The 19,911-nt window shown below is 59.7% G+C and overlaps 1 protein-coding gene across 2 annotated transcripts in view; it reads right to left on the bottom strand.

The window, feature by feature from the left end:
* Window positions 1-2,411: 2,411 nt before the first annotated feature.
* The window catches only part of CMIP (c-Maf inducing protein), a 224,776-nt gene continuing 207,276 nt past the window's right edge, over window positions 2,412-19,911 (bottom strand). For both annotated transcript variants that reach the window (XM_059383141.1, XM_059383142.1), the window contains 11 exons: window positions 19,150-19,215; window positions 17,885-17,911; window positions 17,543-17,591; window positions 14,938-15,045; window positions 13,093-13,209; window positions 11,386-11,526; window positions 10,701-10,748; window positions 9,457-9,603; window positions 8,499-8,604; window positions 7,060-7,130; window positions 2,412-4,429 (listed from right to left, as the gene is read on the bottom strand). In XM_059383141.1, the coding sequence (XP_059239124.1) occupies window positions 4,376-4,429; window positions 7,060-7,130; window positions 8,499-8,604; window positions 9,457-9,603; window positions 10,701-10,748; window positions 11,386-11,526; window positions 13,093-13,209; window positions 14,938-15,045; window positions 17,543-17,591; window positions 17,885-17,911; window positions 19,150-19,215 (934 nt within the window). In that variant the 3' untranslated portion in view covers window positions 2,412-4,375. The remainder of the gene's footprint in view (window positions 4,430-7,059; window positions 7,131-8,498; window positions 8,605-9,456; window positions 9,604-10,700; window positions 10,749-11,385; window positions 11,527-13,092; window positions 13,210-14,937; window positions 15,046-17,542; window positions 17,592-17,884; window positions 17,912-19,149; window positions 19,216-19,911) is intronic.

Here is a 19,911-nt window from a genome sequence, read left to right as displayed (position 1 = left end):
GCCACCTCCAGCTCCGAACACGGGTGCAAGCGGATCTGGGGTCCCCAGCTGTAGACTCCTTCCAGCTTGGCTAGAGCGGACGTACCTGGTGACCGTGTAGGGAGGCGCCCCCAGGGAAAGCAGGCCTCAGAGCCCACTAGGAGGGAGACATACCAGCCCCGCTTGTCCTCAAGAACTGCTAAGTCTAGGGCCTTCGAAGCCTGACATGGGGACTCAGCCAAGAAACTGAACGTGATCCTTGACTCCTGGCCGGCTTTCCCTCTGTACTAGTCCCAAGTCCTGCCGTTTGATTCCTGAGCTCCTCTTGGATCCGTTTCTCGACATGGTCCCTGCCGTGGTCCCAGCCTCATCTACCCACCAGCAGCAGTGCGGAGATGTCCCCCCCCAGGGCCCGGCTCCCTGTGCGACCTTGACCAAGAGACCCAGCTTCTCCTGGCCTCCACTTCCCTATCAGGCAAGAAGGGTCATAGTAGGACACAGTAGGGGCTACCTAAGTGTTACGTTAGAAAGCGGATGGATAATTGCAATCTCCCTATCGTTCAGAGCCCGCAGGACGAATCCCAGACTTGGAAGTGTGAACAACGGAACACGGGCTCTTCTCCCTCCCATCTTTGCCCTCCAGTGCTGGGGTCCAGGAGATGCTTTCACCTGGAACGTATGGCCGTGACCTTATTTGGAAAAGGAGTCTTTGCAGAGATGATCCCGTTAGGGACCTGTCCATGAGGTTGTCCTAGGTCATCCAGGTGGGCCCTACATCCAGCGGCAGCGGTCTCGGTAAGAGAAAGCAACGGGTAAAGAGACGCAGGAGTGGGGGTTGGGGTGAGAAAGGCCGAGAGGCTGGGAGAGCGGAGCCACGACCAGGAATGCCCGGAGGCCCCCGGAAGCTGGAAGAGATAAGGAAAGAGTGCGACCCTGCCGACATCCTGACTTTGAGGACTTCTGGTCTCCCGAGGCGTGAGAGAACACGTCTTGTTGTAAGCCACGGGCTTAAAAGGGAAGACACAGTGAGGCTCAGGCGTGCCAGGGGAGGGCCAATGGCCGGACTCCGGACCTCCTGCAGGGCAGGTTGGGGTCAAAGGGTGTGAGGCTCCCGAGCTGGCAGGAGCAGGCAGGTCTGACGAGGCCGAGGCCTGGGCTGACAATGGAATAGCCCCCTGAGCCGGAGTAGCGGAGGAAGGATACCGTGAAGCTGGGATGCCCGGAGGAAGCAGCACCTTGACATCTCTCTTCCGGCCTCCCGACCTGCCCTGCGTAGCCTGCATTCCCCAGGCTCCCCGAGAAGCCGGGGCAGGGGATCCCAGGTGATGCAGAACAGAGTGAGGAGGAGGGCTGAGGACAGGATGGCGGCTGCCCCGTCCCCCCAGCCTCCTTGCGTTTGGTAGTTCTGTGCACTGGGGTGAGCCAGGCCCTCCCCGGGGCGGCAAGGATCAGTGACGGAGAAGGCGGCAGCGCCTTGCACACACGTCTGCACGCACACACGGGTCTCCGCCAGGGCTGGCCGTCACGAAGCCAGGGCCCTCCGGATCCTTGCCCATGGCACCTGCTTTTCCGGTGTGGCTGGAGGCGAAGCAGCGGATACCCCATCACGTTCTTGGGCTGTCCCCTCGCTGGGTGTACAGAGGCTTCTGGAAGCAAGGAGAGCAGGGCCGGGGAGCGAGGCTGGGGAGAGGCAGGGTGGGCAGCGAGGTGGGAAGGGGGTGTACAATGGACCCCGGGAGACGGGGAGGTGCCGCTCCAGTCTTCCGGAGAGAGACGAGGGGCCGGCTTTGGGTGAAGGAGGTGGGCGTACAGATGGGCAAGGAGTCGTTTCTGAGGGCTGGCGATGGCCTGGACATGGGGTGGGGTGAGCGATGGGGCCACTGGGCTGGGGTCTTAGTGAGAAAACACTGGACGGCAAAGGACTTGGGAGAGGGGTGGAAGTAAAGCTCCCAGGATGCACTGACCCCGTCTTGGGGAGACATGTGGGTGCCAGGGCAGCTGGATGGATGGTTCTAAGGCTGTTGAACTCAGAGCAGCTTCCATAAACCGGCAGCCTCTCTGCTGCCCAGAGGTCCTAGGAGGGCCCCACCCAGACCCTGGAAATCAAAATTGGCATTTCCTGAGACCCCCCCAGATGAAGGAAAGGCACAGAGGTCCTAGAAGTTCTAGACTAGAGTGGCCCTAGGGGCCCTGAGGCACACAATGGCTGCCTGGGGTTTCCCCTGGGGGTATGATTCTTGTCCCCTGGGGGTGTTCTGGTTGTGAGGACTGGGGGTGGCCAGCGGAGGCCAGGGACGCCGCACAACATCCTAGGATGCCCAGAGTGACCTCATGACACAGGGGCATCTGGCCCACATGTCAACCGCCGGGGTCTTATCCCCTTCCCATCCCCACCGAAAGGCTCCCTCAAAGCCACACAGAAAGGCCAGATGTCAATGAGTCACTTACAGTTTATTTTTGCCTGAAAGTATTTCACATCTCTGAACACAGCTACGTGACAGTAGTATTAACCATCAGGAAAAGCAACAGTGCGAAGGGAAAAGGTGGCATGTCTCGGTTCTTTTTTTTTTTTCCTTTTTTAAAGTTTTTTAAAGTTTTTTTTGTTTTGTTTTGTTTTTTGTTTTTTTGTTTTTTTTGCTTCTGCTTCTTCCTGCACCAGAGTGCTATAAAGTATGGGACCGGAGGGGAGAGAATAAAACCAAACAACAGAAAACAACAACAACAGAAAACAAAACAAAACAAAACACGAAACAGAACACACTCACACGCACACACAAAATAAAACCTGGCACGTAAAATGAATTAAGACTGAAACCCAATTTCTTTTTTTTTTTCCTTTTTTAAAAAAATGAGGGCATAGTCGGGGGGTAATAAAGTCTACCTAGCAAAGTATAAAACGACAAAAGCATGGTTTCCATTGAATAAGATTAAATATATATAAAACAATTACATTGACTGGGGGTTAGGTCTGGAGGTGTCGGAGGGGGGCGGTATTTGTGCTAAACCAACAGAAAAGGGGGCTTGGGGGGAGAGGGGACCCCAAGTAAACCATAAAAGGGCTGTTCTGTACAGTGAGGGCTTGTTAAGAAAAAGCCAGACTGTTTACAAAAGAAATGGAGGTTGGTTTGTCTTCGGGACCGGGGTGGGGACAGAAGGGGTATCTGCGCCGCAGTGGTCACATTCGTGGGGGCAGGGCGGGCAGTCAGGCTGGTGGAGGTGACGTCTCTCTCTTCTCCCAAGAGACCATGCAAAGAAGCGGGCATGCATGGGGAGACCACGTGAAGCACAGGATGGCAGGGAGGCCGCGGGCCACAGTCTCGGTGGGGATGGGGAGGGTCAAGGCCACGGGAGATGGGAGCTCTCCCGGGCGGGGGCTGGGAGCACAGGTCAAGCACCCCCCCACACACAGGTAAAAGGGGCTGAGAGAAAGCCGGGGCCTGGCGGGAGCAAGACTACAACGTGGGGACCCCACCTCCCACTTCCCCCAGCCTGACTCCCACCCGTGAGGAAGTTGGAGACACGCGGGACTTGGAAATGCACAGTTGGGGGGGGGCTGAGGGGGGCAGACGGACGGCCGAGCATTAGCATACAGAATTCATTACAAAAAAGCAATTAATTTTCCAAGGAGGTTTTTTTTTTTTTTTTGTCGGTTTCCTTTAAAAAAATAACAATAATACTACCACTACCCCAACAGCTGACTGGTTTGTACAGTACTACAGGCCAGGGGCGGGCAGGGGGAGGGCAGGACGGAGGGAGGGAGGGTCGAAGACTTCATAAATAAGAGGCAGGTCCCAGACCTGCAATTTGTCAACATTTCTTAAATAGGCGCATTATTTAAATCTTATGTACAACAAGAATCACTTTGCATAGCAATGGCGAGGACACGGACGTGGGATGACATGTCTGGGTTTTCTTGTCCCAATGGCAGGGGGCTGAGTTCTCGGTCGAGCCTCTGAGGAAGAAAGCATCCTTCCTCAGCCCTCGAGGCCCATCGGGGTCCTGTGATGGTGGCATCAGGGTTGACTTCTCCCACACAGCATTAAACACAAAGGCAAAGAAAATCCACAAAGGGTCCCCCCCCTCCCCAAGCCCCCCACGCCCACCCCACCCCCTCCCCCGACCCGCTGATGCTCCTCTGGTTGCTACAAAGTCCATTTTAGATCAGGTCAAGGTTTCCAATTATGAAGCTAAAAGAATTAGGTGGGGCTGGGCGTGCGCACGGCCCCCCTCCCCACCCCCTCCCCCCTCCGCCCTCCGCCCTCCGCCCCCAGAAAGACTCCCCCATCTATCTCACAGCCAGGACGCTGGGGGTAGGACCCCAGGACCGGTGCTCTACGGCTATTAGTCAGGAGTTGTGTGTCGCAGCTGCAAACGCCGTCCTGCCGAGGCGGGAGGTTCACCAGGCTTCCGTGTAGCGGACGTCCACCTCCTTCAGATTGGGAAGCTTGGCCTGTGGGGCGGCAAGAAGGAGCCGGTCCCTTCCAGCACCCGGCCCCGCCGGCTCCCCTGCCTCAGTGGCTGGGGGTCCCACCTTGCCCTCCCCACTTTGCCAGCGGGGGCTCCCCGGAGCTCAGAGCTGGGTGACCGTGGGGAGAATGCAGTAAGTACATGGGGGTATGGCGCAGGTGACAGCTGCCGGGGATTCCATGGCCCCTCCTCTGACCGGCCGTGCGTCCCTGCGCTCTGGAGTAGGTGGGAAGCCTGGGGCACGAGCCCAGCTCTACCACTTTCTGGCTGCAGGGCCCGGGGCCGTGCCCCCAGCCTCCAGGAGCCTCAGGTGTCATCTGTGCAACGAACGGGGCCCAGTCCCCTGCTCCCAGGACGGCGCGAAGGCCGGGAACCGCGAACACACAGTCCGCCCTGCCCGACACACAGTGGTACGCTCCAGGGAGGGGGACCGTTCTCCCTCGTCGTGCTGTTCACATCCCGTCACTACCAGCAGTCGGGCAGGCGAACGGAGCGGGATCCCAGGACCACGGGATCCCCGTCAGGGCCGGTACTGGGGGGCGGCGGAGGGTGTCCCCCGCAGGACACTTGGTCAGATCCGACGAGACTAGTTCACCTGCTCAGAGACGGCTCAGAGCCGCCTCCTGCTCTCCATCCCTGCTGCCCAGACACGGCTCCTCTCTTCCTTTATAAGCAGCGGCTTTTCTCCACGAGCCTGCCCTGCACAGAGAGGGCTAACGGCTCTCCTCTCTGCACCCCTGCCTTCCCTCTCCCATGCCTACCCGGCCCGGGCAAGCTGCTACTGCACGTGTGTATACACGAGCACACAGCTCCTCGGTGCTTCTGTCCTGGGGCCCAGTTCACGGCCCCCTGCTGCCCAGGCAGAGGTGACACACGGGGGCCTGCGGTCACCCGTGCAGCACTGTAAAAAAAACCTTTAAGCCAACCTCACAACATCAGGAGACCGCAACACAAGGAAGTGGTTCCAGATTCTCCCGCACGGGCGGTGTGGGGGGCGGGGGGGGCAGTGATCTGGGTGGCCCCAGAGGCAGGCGGGCCACCCCCATGTTGGTCCGATCCCCACATTACTGAGGCTGGGGTGTCACCGGCCACTATCCACAAGTGGGCACCACGTGTCTCTTGAATATGTGGAAGTGGCTTTTCCCCAATTGCATATGCCCTTGTGCTGCCTGGTGTCTGGTTCTGGGCTCCTCCAGCTTTCAGGGGCATAGCAATCCTTGGCAGTAGGGCAAAAATGCCCATCTGGACTGGGCAGGATGCCCTGGAGCTTGCACCTGTGATAAGCCCTGGGGGAGGTCTGACCTCACCAAGGTTGGGGGGGGCAGGCATTGAGGCCGACTTCACCCCCACCCCCTCTCCACGCACTCCTCGGGACCCCTGGGACAGCCCTCTCTTCTGGCCGCCCTGGCAAAAATTGTTTCTTAAGCCCTCCTCTTGGGAAGGCCCTTCTGTCCCACTGAACAGGGCTGGCTGTCCCCCCGTGCCCTCCCTGCTGGTCCCCAAGCCCTGTCCTGCCTGGGTTACTGTTTATCTGTCTGCCAGGACTGAGCTTCCGCCCAGGGTGTAGGACGGACCCAGAAGCACTGTGGAGTCCCTGCCCCCAGTGTGGGCCTGGTACACAGTAGATGCTGTGACAGCGGCCATGGGTCTGGCTGAGGGGGAGGTTGGGGGGGGGGCCCCCTGCTGGGGAGGATTCCCTCCGAGTGGCTTCCTGCCTGTGAAGGCGCCAGTGGGCTGGTGGGACCATCTGGCCACCTGGCCCAGCCCTTCCGTCCTTGGCACGGGCTACCTGCAGCCCTGCTCACTGCCTGCTGGGGCGGATGGGACCGGGCCCACTGGGACGGGGGCAGGAGGCTGCTGAAGGCCCAGCTTCTCCAATCCCTAAGACCTGTTTTACAAACAAAATGTGCCCTGCCTTTCCCCACTCAGATCCTTTTTCCTTTCCCAATGTTATCTTGCCAACCTAGCCCAGGCTGCCATCCAGGCTCTTATCTGTGTGACGGCACCAGCCCCATTAATGTGCTTCCGGTTTCTACTCTTGCTTGCACTACCTCCCGCCCCCACAAAAAAAATCCATTTTCCTGGTAACGGCCAGAACAAGCGCTTACGAGCATAACTCACTCCTCTGTTTAGAGCCTCTGAAAGCTTTCTACTGAACTTGGATGAAATCCGGAGCCCTTCTGTGACTGAAGAGGCCTTATTCAGTCTGGCCCCAGTCTGTTTTCTCTTACTCTCTACTCACATCTGCCACAAAGTCAGCTCACGCCAACACTTTCTGCCTCAGGACCTTTGCACTTGCTTCTCCTCTCACCCTTTGCATCTGTGGCTTATCTTTTAGGTCTCGGCTGCTGTGACCTCACGTCAAAGGGACCATCCTTGAGGATCACATGCCAAACAGGCCCTCCGTATTTCCACCCGACCCACTGGCTGCTGGCCTCCTCGTTAGCACTTCTCTCAACCTGTCCCTACTCCGTTTACTGCCTTATCTGCTGCAGTAACAGCCGTTCCTGCCGGAGAATAAGCTTCATGAGGGCGAAGCGCCAGTATTAGATGCTGGTGGATGGAGGGAAGCGAGGAGAGAAGGAAGGGGGTAGGCAGAGAGGGAGGAAGTACCTTCAGATCTTCGTAGGTATCCGCCGAGAGCTTGGTGCTGTTCATATTCAAGCTGCAGAGACTCTTCATGGCTGTACAAGGACAGAGAGATGCCGTCACGGAATCAGTGAGACCTTCCCGCCCAGGGCAGCTGCAGGGATGGGGCAGAGAAGCCAGGGGACGGACTGCAGTGGCCCAGGCCCCTGACGAGCAAATGGGGTGGGGTGAGTGGCGTTACAGGGGCATGGCCAGGGGCCACCAGGACAGAAGGTCAGTTTCAGGCAGGCGCTGGTCTGCGCCTATGCACTCTCCCTGCTCTCTGAGCCTCTCTCCCTTCTGGTCTCTCTCTCTCACTCCCTCCACTTGCCTGTACCCCAAGTGTCCCCAGCACCTGCCTGCCACACCGCAGATCAGCCGCAGTGACCAGGCCTGGCCCGTCCCCCAGGGAAACTCTGCAAACTCTCCGACAGGGCTGCCCCGGACCCCAAATTCTTGAAAGCAGGTCTCAAACTGCGGTGTGGTCAGGAGTCGCTCGGCAGCGGTGTGATGCTCTGTCCCTTCCTGGGGGCACCGATCCAGCGACTGTGGGGCTCCCATGACAGTATCCAAGGAGCACATTTGTAGAGAAATGTCTCCAAACCTCATCTTTTCTGCCCTCCATGACTCCTGCCTCCTGTCCCCACCCCTCCCAAGCCATATGGAGTTTGCCAACAACCTCGCAGGAGCCACGGCCACTGCCCAGCATATCATCTCCTCGGCCACTTCGTACATATGTCTCTTTTCCACCCAGATCCGGTCACCTCCCTGGGAAGCCTTCCTCGATTCCTCCCAGCCAAGACACGGGGCGCCTGATCTTAACCAGCAGGTCAGAAACAGGAAGTGCAAATTCCCAGGCTGAGGGCAGAGCCCGATGCAGGGATTGATCCCACCACTCATGAGATCAGGATCCGAGCCAGAATCAAGAGTTGGACGCTTAACCGGCTTGGCCACCGAGGCACCCCTTCTATTAGGGCAATATTTCTCAAACTTCAACAATGCAGGGAATCCCCTGGGCATCTTGTTAAAATTGAATCAGCAGGTCTGGGGCAGGACCTGAGAATCTGCGCCTCTAACCCCAGGGGGTGGCTATCGCCACTGGTCAGGGCAGTTGGGCAGCAATGTCCTAGAGCACTTTTCTTGAACCTGAAGTATCTGGAGGGAACAGGTACTCATTTTCCCTTTTGCTTCTAGAATATAAGCTCTCTGAGAGCAGGGATGTTTCCCCTGCTGTGCCGTTCTTAGCACCTAGAACAGTGCCTGGCACACTGCAGGTGCTCAGCGACCACTTGGGGGATGGAGGACTATAGCCCAGCACCCGGCACAGTGCACGGGCAGTCTGTGCTTAGCTGGGGTGTGCTAATGCTTGCTCGCACGCAGGCCCCCCGCAGGCCACCCACCCCGGCCACGCCCTCGGGACTCACAGCTGAGGGCCAGCAGGCCGGCGTCGGTGACGGGTGTCTCACACAGGTTCAGCACCTGGAGCATGGTGAGGTGTTCCGACAGGAGCCGCAGGCCGGCGTCTCCAAACTGTGGAGCAGAGACCCTCTCAGCCCTGATGCTCCACCCCCACCCCCTGGGGAAATGACCTTGAGGCTGGGTAGCAGTGCACAGACAAGGAAGGAGTCAACACCCTCCAAGCCCCAGGGGCGTTCTGGGCTGCCCTTGCTTCTCTCCAAAGACAATGCTTCTCTTGACTTGGGTTCAAGTCCAGTTTCTGCTGGTGGGATGTGGGCTGGGCAAGGGCCTCCCCAGGACTCCTGCTCTCTGTTAGGGAGGGCTGGGAACTCCATGGCTATGGCTCCAAGTGGGGGCCAGCAGCTTTTCCCTGGGCAGGCCGGTGGGATGGGGCAGGACAGGCCTGGAAAGCAGACTGCCAGGAACACCAGGTTTCTCTTCTGTCAACGAGGGTGCCTACCCATCCCAGGGACAGTGTGGGGACCACACGCCCTGCCACACGAGGGGCTCAACAGCACAAGAAATCCTGAGGACAGGCACCGAGCAGCTGTGAGCTGTGGTTGTCATTACAACGAGGCCCACGGGCTGCCATGTGCTCCCCGGGCAGGTGCATGAGACCAGCCCACCTCTCGGCCCTGCCTCAAAGGGCTTCTAAGACTTTGTCCAGGACATCCCTGCCCCGGGGCTCAGCAACTCCACCTGCAAAATGGATTCATGAAATCCCAGACCTCCTCTGGCCATGGGAGTGGGTGCTGAGCGGGGAGGGGCTGTGGTAATCGAGAGACGGGGCCATGGGCTCTGGCCGGAGAGGCCAGCCAGGGAGTCAGGGGCAGAGCAGGTGCAGTGTCGGGGTGCCTGGGGGCAGGAAGGCAGGTGCAGGGGCGGGAGGGAGCACGGAGCAGGGAGCAGGCAGGCAGCACGCACCTGAGTGGACCACAGGTTGAGCTGCTTGAGAGAAGGCAGTTTGATGAGGTGCTCCGCGCAGGCACTGGTTACGTTGGTGAAGGCCAGACTGAGGTTCTCCAGGTTCCCAAAAGAGCCGGAGCTCAGCAAACGAGCCAAGTCGGCGTCCTGCAAACACACGGGCAGGTGGGCTGTCGGGAAAGGCCTCGGGCTGCCAGCAGCTCCTGAGACCCCATCATACCCCTCTCGCCGCCTCCTCTCCCCTGCCCCGCAGAGCTCTAACTGGGGCAACAAATCCCCAGGAGGTGGGGTGATGTCGTGGCTTGGTGTGGGCGGGGGGGTGTGGTGTTTGGACCAAGGGGGCTGTCGGGGAGGGAAGGGCTGCTTCCACGTCCCCGTGGGGGAGGGAGGAAGCTTCCAGCACCGTGACTCACAGCCTGAATCACCAACTGGGGTGTTCTGAGGCCACGTCGCTCCCACGTGTGTGCGTGCGTCCACGTGCGCCTGGCCAACTCACCCTCCCCCGCAGCAGCTCGGGCCCCTCTCCCACCTGCGATCACCGAGGTCCCCCCTAACTCTGAGGCCTGTGTAGATCTGTGCATGTGTGAGTACTAGACCCCGATCACCGAGGGGAACAGCCATTCTCCCTTCCACCTTAGTGACGGAATCCTTGAGTTTTAGCGGTCACACAGCTGCCCTAATCTCCCAGCCAGGTGTGCCCACGTGCTGAACCTGGACAACGGTGTATGAGGAGATGTGTCCACTAGAACTTTCAGGAAAGCCCTTAAAGGGAAGGGGCATGTTCTTCTTTGCTATTCCTCCTTCTGCTGGTCTGAATGCAGACATGATGGCTAGAGTTTGAGCAGCCTTTTTGAACCATGAGGTAGAAGTCTTATGCCAAGGACAGTGGGGCAGCAGGAGAGATGGGACTAAGATCCGCGGAGACTTGTACATGGGGGTAAAAAGAGGCGCCAACTTCATAGTATTATTACAGCGATAAAATGAACTCATAACCCAGTACTGGTACCTAAATACTCCTTGGATGTGAGCTATTACTATTATTAACGGGTACCACATTAACGTCAGTATCAACAATAATCTCTACCGTGCTTGGCTTCCGGCAACCCCAATCCCTCCTGGAAAAGTGGCCTGTCAAGGACTACGCTGTCCTTGCTCACCTCCACCGCTGTCTGCCGCTCTCCAGCACGGAGGCCTAACACCTTCTTCCTTCCCCCCGGCCCCACAGAAGAAGGAAACCAACTCACTGTGGACTTGGAGGGCAGTGTTAGCCTAGTGGGCCCGCCTTTCCTTTGCTGCAACAGAAACCAGACTGATTACGACCCGTTCTCTCCCCTGCACACCCCATCCTCGCTGACATCACACAGAGCCGGGTTCATTTCAGGGCAGTAGAAGGCAACATGGTGGTCTTGGTCTCGGGCCAGACCCCGAGACAAGGTTGGGGCTCAGTTGGTTTAGTAGAGAGGGGATGCCAAGAAACACCAGCAGGGGAAGCGAGACAGTGAAGCCGCTTCAGGAGGGGAGTGTTAGCATATAGCTACCGCTGGGGCCTCTGGGTCAGGTCTCAGAGGTAGTCCTGTCTGCGCAGAGGGAGCTGGAATATTGACACACCCTCCCCATCAGCCACCGGGGGACAGCTGCTGCAGGGGGCCGGCGGCACGAGTTTGCTGCCACTCTGAAGTCCAGCCCTGGCCCCTTCAAGAAGGGCCTGAGGGACACGAGTGACATACAGGGAGGGCGACAGTGACTGGTGTGCAGGACTCTGGGGGTGAGGACGTGGCACACACGGTCCCGACTTCTCTGGGCCTGGAGGAGGACTCACTGGAACAGCGGCCCGTGCAGGTGCGGTGGTCCTGCGCTCCGCCCCGGCGCACCCAAGCAGAGCCCTGCCCGGCCCAGCTCTGGAGCCACGGAGCCGGGCTGTGGCCTTACCAGCTCCTTGAGCTCCCGCTGCCGGTCACAGAGCTGCTCGTACATGCGCTTGCCCACACCCGTGCTCTCCAGGGTCGAGATGATCTGCAGCTGGGTGTCGTTGTTGTCAATGATGTTGTACTCCAGCATCAGGCACAGGATCTGCAGGGAGCAGCGGGAGGCACCTTACAGCCTGTCCGAGACTCCGGGCAGGGCTGCCCTCTACAGGCACAGGGGGCCAAACCCTCAGCCTGGCCCAGCAGCCCCACAGACCGGGGGACAGGGTTCTGACGGATAAGCTCGGCGTGCTCTATGCTCCCCAAAATATCATCCTAAAAACGAGCAACCATGCTCTCCCCCTCTGCATTTCTGGCTGTGTGATACTGGGCAAATCACCAGCCACAGCTTCCCATCCATACAATGGAAACATTCGCACACACCCAGCTGAGCAGAGAGCAGGCCTTCGGCAAACGCACAAAGAAAGGATGCACGCTAGGCCCTGAAGGGTTGGTAGAGAGCCCGTAAGACAGGATACCTCTTTCCATCCCTAGTCCCCCGCCCCGTTTGCCTACCCCACGGCTGGTGCTTAAGACATGGTCACTGAGTTGTTGGGGGGAGACACTGGGCACATCCCGCCTCCTGGAGCTTCGGGCGACTGCACAGGTCACTCTGCTGCCAGCGCTCCTTCCCAGGGGCCCGGGCCTCACACGCAAGCAGCCCTGCTTCCAGATTCCCTTTCCCGTGACTCCACCCCTTCCAAGGAGAGCCTGCCTGGCCCAGGTCTGCACAGCACGGCTCACCTGCCTCCTGCTCCCCCTGCCCCTGCAGGTCTCCGGCACAAGCACGCGGACGAACCTCCAAGATCCTTACCAGGGCCTCTAAGTGCCTCATGGGCTCTCCAGGTGCATCCACCCGAATCCCTGACCTTCTGCCCTCGACTCAGCCATGCTGGCCTCCTCCCTGGCCTGGCCTGGACACTCTGCTCGCGCCTTCTGGGGAACTCCTTGCCCCCACATCTCAGCACAAGGCTCACTGGCAGGGAAGCAGCTCTGGGGCTCAAATCCTTGGGATGTTCTTCCCGCTAAGTGGTGTTCTCAGCCCCAGCCCTTGACTATGGGCTGGCGCTTGCCCCGGGCAGAACGTGGCCCAGTGACACCGGCTAACGCGGGAGGTACGTGAGGAAGACGATGCGGCGTCTGCCTGTCTGCCCTGGGACAGCGGCTCTGGGGGCCTCGGGCTCCTGGGGACTTTGGGAGGAGACAGAGAGGGACTGGGCCAGGGGCGTGCTCCCTGGTGAGTGGGAAGGCTGTGGTGTGGGGAGAGGCCTGGGGTCCCAGGTGCTCCGGCCTGCTCACCAGAGACCAGAGCAGGAGCCTGGCCGCCGAGCCCGGGAACCCCGAGACCCGTGAGCCAAACACACGAGCATCATCGTTTGAAGCCCGACTGGGCTGGTCTGTTACAGAAACAGAAAAACGGAACAGAAACCTCCGCTGACCCTTCCGGCCCGTAAGGTCAACAGGGTCATAAGGAGAGCAAGCGAGAGGGTAAGTCGTGTGAGGGAGGCCGCACGCTCCCGCGAGGCTCAGCACGGGCCACGGCTGCCCCTGCCTCGTCGGCCGCTGTGCTCCCAGCTGCCCTAAGCTCCGGGCCCCCGCCAGGCACTCGGTCCACAAGGACCAAGGCCCAGACGGGACGGCACCGTGCCGGGGGCGCAGGCCGGCTGCTTACCTCCACCATGGTCTGGTTCCCCCTCAGCGCCAGGAGCATGCAGGGGCCCAGCTTGTTTTCCGCCAGGGAGAGCAGGAATTTTTTGGTCTTGTAACAGGAGCCCATGAGGATGTGCACCTGTGAGGAGAGACGGCCTGTGTGACGAGGAGGGGCCACCAAGGCGCTGTGGCCCGAGATGCCTGCTTCTGGGGTGCCAGGAGGATTCCAAAACCAGAAGGCCCGCCCACCTCCTGCGCGGACACTAGATCTGAAATGATCATGGGACCCCTCCCTGCAGGGGGATTCAGAAGACCCCCCCAAACACATGCTCCAAAACGGATGAACCCCAACAACCCGGGGCTGAGTAAGTCGATCATAAAGGACAAGTCTGGTAGGATTCCACACACGTGAGGCACCTGGAGCGTCAGCCTTGGGGGCAGGAAGTAGGCTGGGGGTTGCCAGGGCGGGGGACGGGGGTTAGCATTTGGGGGTACACTGCCACCACACGCAGGACAGAGAAAGGCAGGAGCTCCGCCTCCCCCTTCCCAAACCCTCTGGGAGCTCCAAGGGCTGCTGAATGACCGCCCGAGGGCAGGGGACCCCAAACAACAGGGCCAGGGCCCAAACACTTCGTGTGCTCTCTCCCCAGACTTCGTGCGACAGCAAATGCCCTTCCCTGGTTAGAAACAGCAGCCTAGCAAGGGGACCTCTCCCGCGCCCTGCATCACCATGGAAACGAGGCGCTGCCATCCCAGGGGCTGTCTGCTTCCCTTTCCATGTATATTTTTTCCGCTCCGTCGTTAACAACTCTGGCACACAGACGCAATCTCTCGGGCGGGGAAGCTGCCAGCTCCCCGACTTTTCTTGCACACTGAGTCCCCGCATCGAGGGGTGGGGGACCGCTGGCTGTTGCCACGGTGACGCTGTGACATCAGGGAGCTGTCGTGAGAGGTGGGGGGTGCAGGCAGGCAGAGGCCAGGGATGCACAGGGCACTCGAGAGGGGCCTGTAGGGCCACAGGTGAGGAGTGGAGGGCCCGTGCGTAAGGAAGGGGATCTAAAAATTAAGTCCCTTTCAGGAAAGGCTCCAGAGGCAGCGGGGGTCTGCTGTCACCGCGGAGAGCTCCGTGAGCAGCTGCCCCGCTGGACAGGTGGCCCGGCAGAGAGACAAGACCAACCACAGCCACTCGAGTGCTAGGCCCTGGCCTGGCGCCCGCGTCCGCAACAAGGCTATGGACAGCGTGGGCTTAGGTCAAGGAGGAACGTGGAGGCCGGAGGCCTGTGTGACCTCGGGCAGGCCACCGCACTCCCCGGTCTGCTTCAGCACAGACGTGCTTCGGAGGAAAGGCTGACGATGAAGAAACAGTGCACATGAGCTGTCCGGCCCAAGGAAAGTACTGGAAGTCACCAGGAGTGCAGTTACTGGTTTGGTGACCCCAGGTCACTCCTCTCCAAGGTGAGACGCCATCCTGACCTTGGCCTCTGTCGGCAGAGCCTGTGCGGCTGCAGTACCTCCTGGAACCCTGGTGCACACCAAGCTGGCCCGAGACGCTGGGCGCTTGGGTGGGGAGCGCCTCGGGCTTCAGCACCTTGTCTGCAAGGTGCAGTGACAGTGAGCGTCACCTCCTCATGGAGCTGAGCGGGACTGTGTGAGAGCAGGAGTTTCTAGCCCTTGGCTGGGCGCCCGCTCAGGTGAGAAACAGCACGGGACACCTGTGGCCGTCACCTTACTACATCTTCAGCTTCGACGCAGCCTGGACATTCCCAGGCTGGCCACCACCGCCGGATTGGGGCAGCTCCGGCCTCGCCAGCAGAGGCAAAGCCAGGGCCCGCCCGCCGCGCCCAGTGAGGCGTCCCGCCCCACATACCATGCTGGCGAAGAGCTCCCCGTCATCGTCGCAGGCCACCCCTCCGGGGCTGTAGAGCTGGAACCAGCCGTCTTTGCCGGCCCGCACGCTCAGCAGGCACGAGTGCACCTGTGGCAGATGAGGGGCACAGCGGTTAGCCCCCGAGGGCCCAAAGGAGACCGGTCAACGGTAAAGGCTCGGACAAGTCCCGCAGTAAAGAAACCTGTTTCACTTCAAGCCCAGGGACTCCCACCTAAATACCATGGAAGGTTTTGGGGGGAAAAGTGTGGTGTCCACACACCGGGGAACTCCAGAAATACAACTTCAGCTCCGACGTAGGAAGGGCCAGGCCTGGCTTGGTTAGTCGCCCTGAACAAAAGCAAGTCTGAGGCCAAATAAGAGGGGAGAGCGGCTCTAAGCAACAGCTCAGACTCATCCCCTCTCCTCCTCTGCCCTTCTTGGGGGGCCGGGGGAGCGCTTTTTTCTCCCTTCTCCTTCTGCACCTGAAATCCTCTCTCTGGCGTTCTGCCCTCAGCTCCCTCCCATCCTCTGTCCTGCTCGCCGCTCCTCGGCTGGAGCTCTGCACCTCCTTCGGAGTCTGGGCCTCGCCCTGGAAGGCTCTCGGACCCGGGCGGGACAGTTTCATGCACAAGCACGGCTCTCTCTGTGGGTCTCAACCGCCGTCCCAGAGTTCCGTGTGTCAGTGTGTGGGCGGGCACGTGTGCGCGAGTGTGCAAACACATGTGCGTGCATGTGTCTGGAAGGAATTCCACATCCACCCCGGCCCCTCCTATCACTGCAGGGAGAGAGAGAGAGAGACAAAGGCCTTTGTTTCTTCCCCTCCTCCCTGTCCTCAGAAGGGAGCTGAGAGATGTGTCCGATCATTTCCTTCAGGACTGAAGGACAGTTCGCTGCCGAAAGTCACTCACTCGCAGGTTGTAGCTGATCCCAACCCACACACAAGTAAACAGAGAAGGAGGCGGTGGGGCTTTGCTTTTTCCCTTAGAGTTGGAAGAATACCAAATGGTAATTCGTCTGCTTCAAAGAAATAAGGAATCAAGAATACGGAACGCTATTTAGCAAATACAAACGATTTGTAGCTGTGGCTTCTTCCAGAGGGAGACGGTGGGAGCGGACTCGAGACGGAGAAACAGAAGCAAAGGGAGAGGCACAGGGGAGCTGGAGCAAGGCCTGGCGAGGGGCGCGCTGGGGACAGGGCATCCCCCGCAAACCTGGCCCTTTGCTCACCAGTTCCCCGGGGCCTTGCGGATGGTACCGAGCTCTTGGAACGCTCCCTGCCAGCACCTGGCTCTGCCTCTCCGCTCTGGGAAGCAGCTGGGACCACTTTTATTCTTCAGCTTCAAAGTCCGTGTTTGAACTAGAGGCTCAATTTCCAAGGGAATTCGGAGAATCCGTCTTCACACACAGTGAAGGAAGGACAGCTTAGACCAGCATTGTTTCCGGCCACTTAGGAACTCCCTATCGGCCATTTTTGCTTTTTCCCACTGCACCTGAAGACCACCTTGGAAATCAGGGTTTAGAATCAAGGTGTTTTAGAACCTGATCCTTCTAGAACGGTTTTACCGTGGGGCCTGAGGAGAGGATATTCTGGCTCCACCAAGGAGAAGAAATCATTCCCTCCTCTGCTCATCCTCAACCTCCCGCTTTGCTGGGGGCACATGTGTCCCGGTCTGTCCCCATCTGGAGGCCAGATCCCCTCACATCCCAGGGCCCATGCCTGCGGAGAAGGGGGCTGCGAGCTCCACGGGGCAAGGCCAGCAACCAGCTCATTCCCGCAGCCCCGTCTGGCCCCGTGTGTCCGCCGCAGAGCTGGGCACTCAACTGGCTCCAGAGCCTCACTCCCTGGGTTTGGATCCGGCCTGGGCCAGGTACTGGCTGTGTGACTTGGGGAGGTCCCTCAATTTCAGGTTTCTCCACTCTAAGAGGAGGGTACTTCCGACGTAAACGGGGGTGATGTGATGACAGGACCTACTCGTGCTTGTCGGGGGGATTCAAGGAGAAAACGCGCGTGTCTAACACACGGTGAGCACCAAAGCGAGACCAGCTGTCATCTGCGGACAAAGCGGACGGAGGACGCCGGGCCACCTGAGTCCCTGCTCACACAGCCTCGGGGGGGGGGGGGAGGGGAGCTGAGCTCTCCCTGAAGCCCAGATACCGGAGGGACACAGTGCCCCCTCAGGGAGGCCTCCACCATGCTTGGGAAAGGAAAGCCGGCTCAGATCCCTGCTCCGATGCCTTTCCCAGCTTGCTGACTGTCAGAACGGTGGCCTAGAGGATCCGCCGCTATCCCGGAGTGGGCTGGGAACCCCTGGCCAGCCTGGCCCTAAGACAACGACTGTGCCCCCAGAAGAAACAGCCCGTCGGTGGGCAACCACCTCTGGCTAGCCTGAGTTTCTCGGGAAGGACTGACATCACGGGCCGGGCACCCCCATCACAAGGGGGTGGCTGTGTTCACGCACAAGGCAAGGAGCCTTTGTTAACTGTTCTGAATGCCCGTGGGAGACAAGGAGGCCCTGACAGAAGGCTACAGAAGGCTTGGAGAGGCTCACAGGTGTCCTGCCATAGCCCCGACAGGGTGCCTTTGAGGGCGTGAGGGAGGCCTCACCTCTTGTCGTGGGTCTTCTGCAAACCTCTGGATCACGTACTTGAGTTCCCTGAAAGAGATGGGGCAGCAGCAGAGTCATTCCGAGGGTCCAGGCTTGCGTGGACCACGGTCGGGGCTGAGGAGAGGGCTGGGCCGGGGAACCTAGCAGAGCTGGTCGGGGTCAGGAAATGCCCGGACGCGCCTGGACAGGTGGTGCAGGGCTTCCAAGAGGAGCCACAGCTGCTTTCCAGAATGCCCGTGACCGAGAAGGGGCCAGAAGGAGGGCTGGCCGCGGGGGATGGCCTTGGGAGACAGGGCGCTCGCACCGGAAGGAGGGAACCAGGGTGTTGCCCCAATACTCACTTGGTGAACTTCTCATGTGCGAGAGCCCTGCAACGGAAAGAGCGGGAAAAGTTAGTGGGGGTGGGGGGGTTTGAAACCCACCACGATCCCAAGATCGTCCTCTGGGGATGGTGAGGCTCTGTCTGATCCGAAGAATGCGGAGGAGGCTGACAATGAAACACGGACATTTTGTCCCTCCTTGAAACCACACAACAAAGGCCTCTGATGAGGCAAAGATGGTAGGGAGGGGACGAGACAGAGCCCCCGGGTATCGGGGCCCGCGCCTGCGGCCGGCAGCGGCCCAGAGCGGATCGGCCGTGACCCAGGTGTGCCTGGTAATTGTTCCTCCGCGAAGGCACGGCCGCGCTAATTACTGCTGTACATCGGGGGGCGTTCAGGGACCATTCTCCAAGTGAATTGCATCATGGGCCCACTGTCACGTGTGTCCCCGGGGCCATGGGGACAGCAAATGCAGCCAATGACGCCACTGCTCTTTGGAGACAGCCCTGGCTCTCAGGAGTCAGATTTCTCGGGTCTTGAGTCCTGGGGGCCCCAGGGGGAGGCCAGGCCAGCAAATGGGGCAATTACCGGGTGTAATGTCCCCCTTGGAGAGCTGCATTTCATAAACACCGGCTCGTTAATCGGCTCCTGAGGGAGCCCCGAGCTGCCTCCCCAGGCCTGGTTTCTCCACATCTGTCAAAACAGAGGCCTGGAGGCATTTTAGGGCCTGGTTCCTCAGACAAAGGCTTCTCCTCAGGCCATTATCGGCCACACAGTTTTCTCTCTATTTTCCTCAGGTAAATTCAGTATTGAGGTAAGGGCCGGCAAGAGAAAGACAGAGGGCCCATTCCTGGCCCAGCCCGCCGGGGAACACGAGCCCATAACGGGAACACGAGCCCATAACGGTAACGGGCGCAGCGAGAGTGCATTCAGGGCATCGCGGGATGGCACAGACGGTCGTTCTGTGGGCATCAGCCTCTGACTTCACTGTGGCTGTGGCAGAGAGCGCAGGCAGGCAGTCCTGTCCCATGAGAGGCTTGATCAAAATCGCTCACTTCTCTGCAGGAAGGCGCACGGTGGGGAGGGCTTTGCCGGCCTTCCTAGCTCACTGAATCCTTGTAATGCTGCAGTGAGGTCATCTCCCCAGTTTTCGGAGTCAGGGGTGGTGGTGCCTCCCTGGGGGTCCCACAGCGGAAGACCAACCTCTCCCTCTCCCACCGCTGTCCATGGTGTATTCCCGGGGTGACCCGTGGACGACTGAGGTCAGAAACCGGGGTGGGACTTACTCTTTGGGGAATGGAATGGGTTGAAGCAAGCTGGCCAGGGACGGTCTCCAGTCATCATAGTCGGACCTAGAAAGAGGGGGGCGACAGTCAGGTTTGGACTGGAGAAGGAGAGGTTTACTGTGCTGTCATGGAGGGCCCCCAACGGGGCCGGGGTCTGGCAGAGAAGCCCACGGTACTAACTCTGCTGCAGCCGCCACCTACTTCCAGGGAGCTGGGGAGACAAGCAGCCAGTGTCTCCAGGCCTGATGGGCAGACCCCGTCTCAAGGCTTCCTCACGGCGACCGAAGGGGCCCACCCTCCAGTTCCCTGGGGTTTGATCCCACCCCACGTCTGCACCCAGGTCACCAGGTCGTTGCTCCTTCTGACTTTTGAATCAGGAGGTTGAAATCCTACCCCCAGAACCTTAGACTGTGTCTGTGTTTGGAGACGCAGATGCCATGGAGGTAAATAGGCTACGGGGTGCGGGGGTCCTAACCCAGTGTGATTCCGTCCCAATGCGGCGAGGAGACCAGGACACACACTAACAGAGGAAGAGGACCCTGTGAGGACCGGGGAAGAAGGCAGCTCGCCGCAGGCCCAGGAGAGACACCCCAGAGGAAACCGACCCCGCCCACACCCGGATTTCACACTCCCAGCTTCCAGAACTGCCAGCAAATAAATTTCTGTTGCCAAAGCCACCCGGTCTGTATAATTTTGCTGCAGCCACCTGAGCTGCCTAGCAGAGGTGGCTTCTGCTGGGGATGCAAAGGCATTCTCATCTTC

The sequence above is a fragment of the Mustela nigripes genome, chromosome 17, assembly GCF_022355385.1.
Source record: "Mustela nigripes isolate SB6536 chromosome 17, MUSNIG.SB6536, whole genome shotgun sequence".
NCBI classification, from domain to species: domain Eukaryota; kingdom Metazoa; phylum Chordata; class Mammalia; order Carnivora; family Mustelidae; genus Mustela; species Mustela nigripes.
Note: the sequence above shows the minus strand (reverse complement) of the source record. Positions and strands in the feature narration are given on the sequence as shown.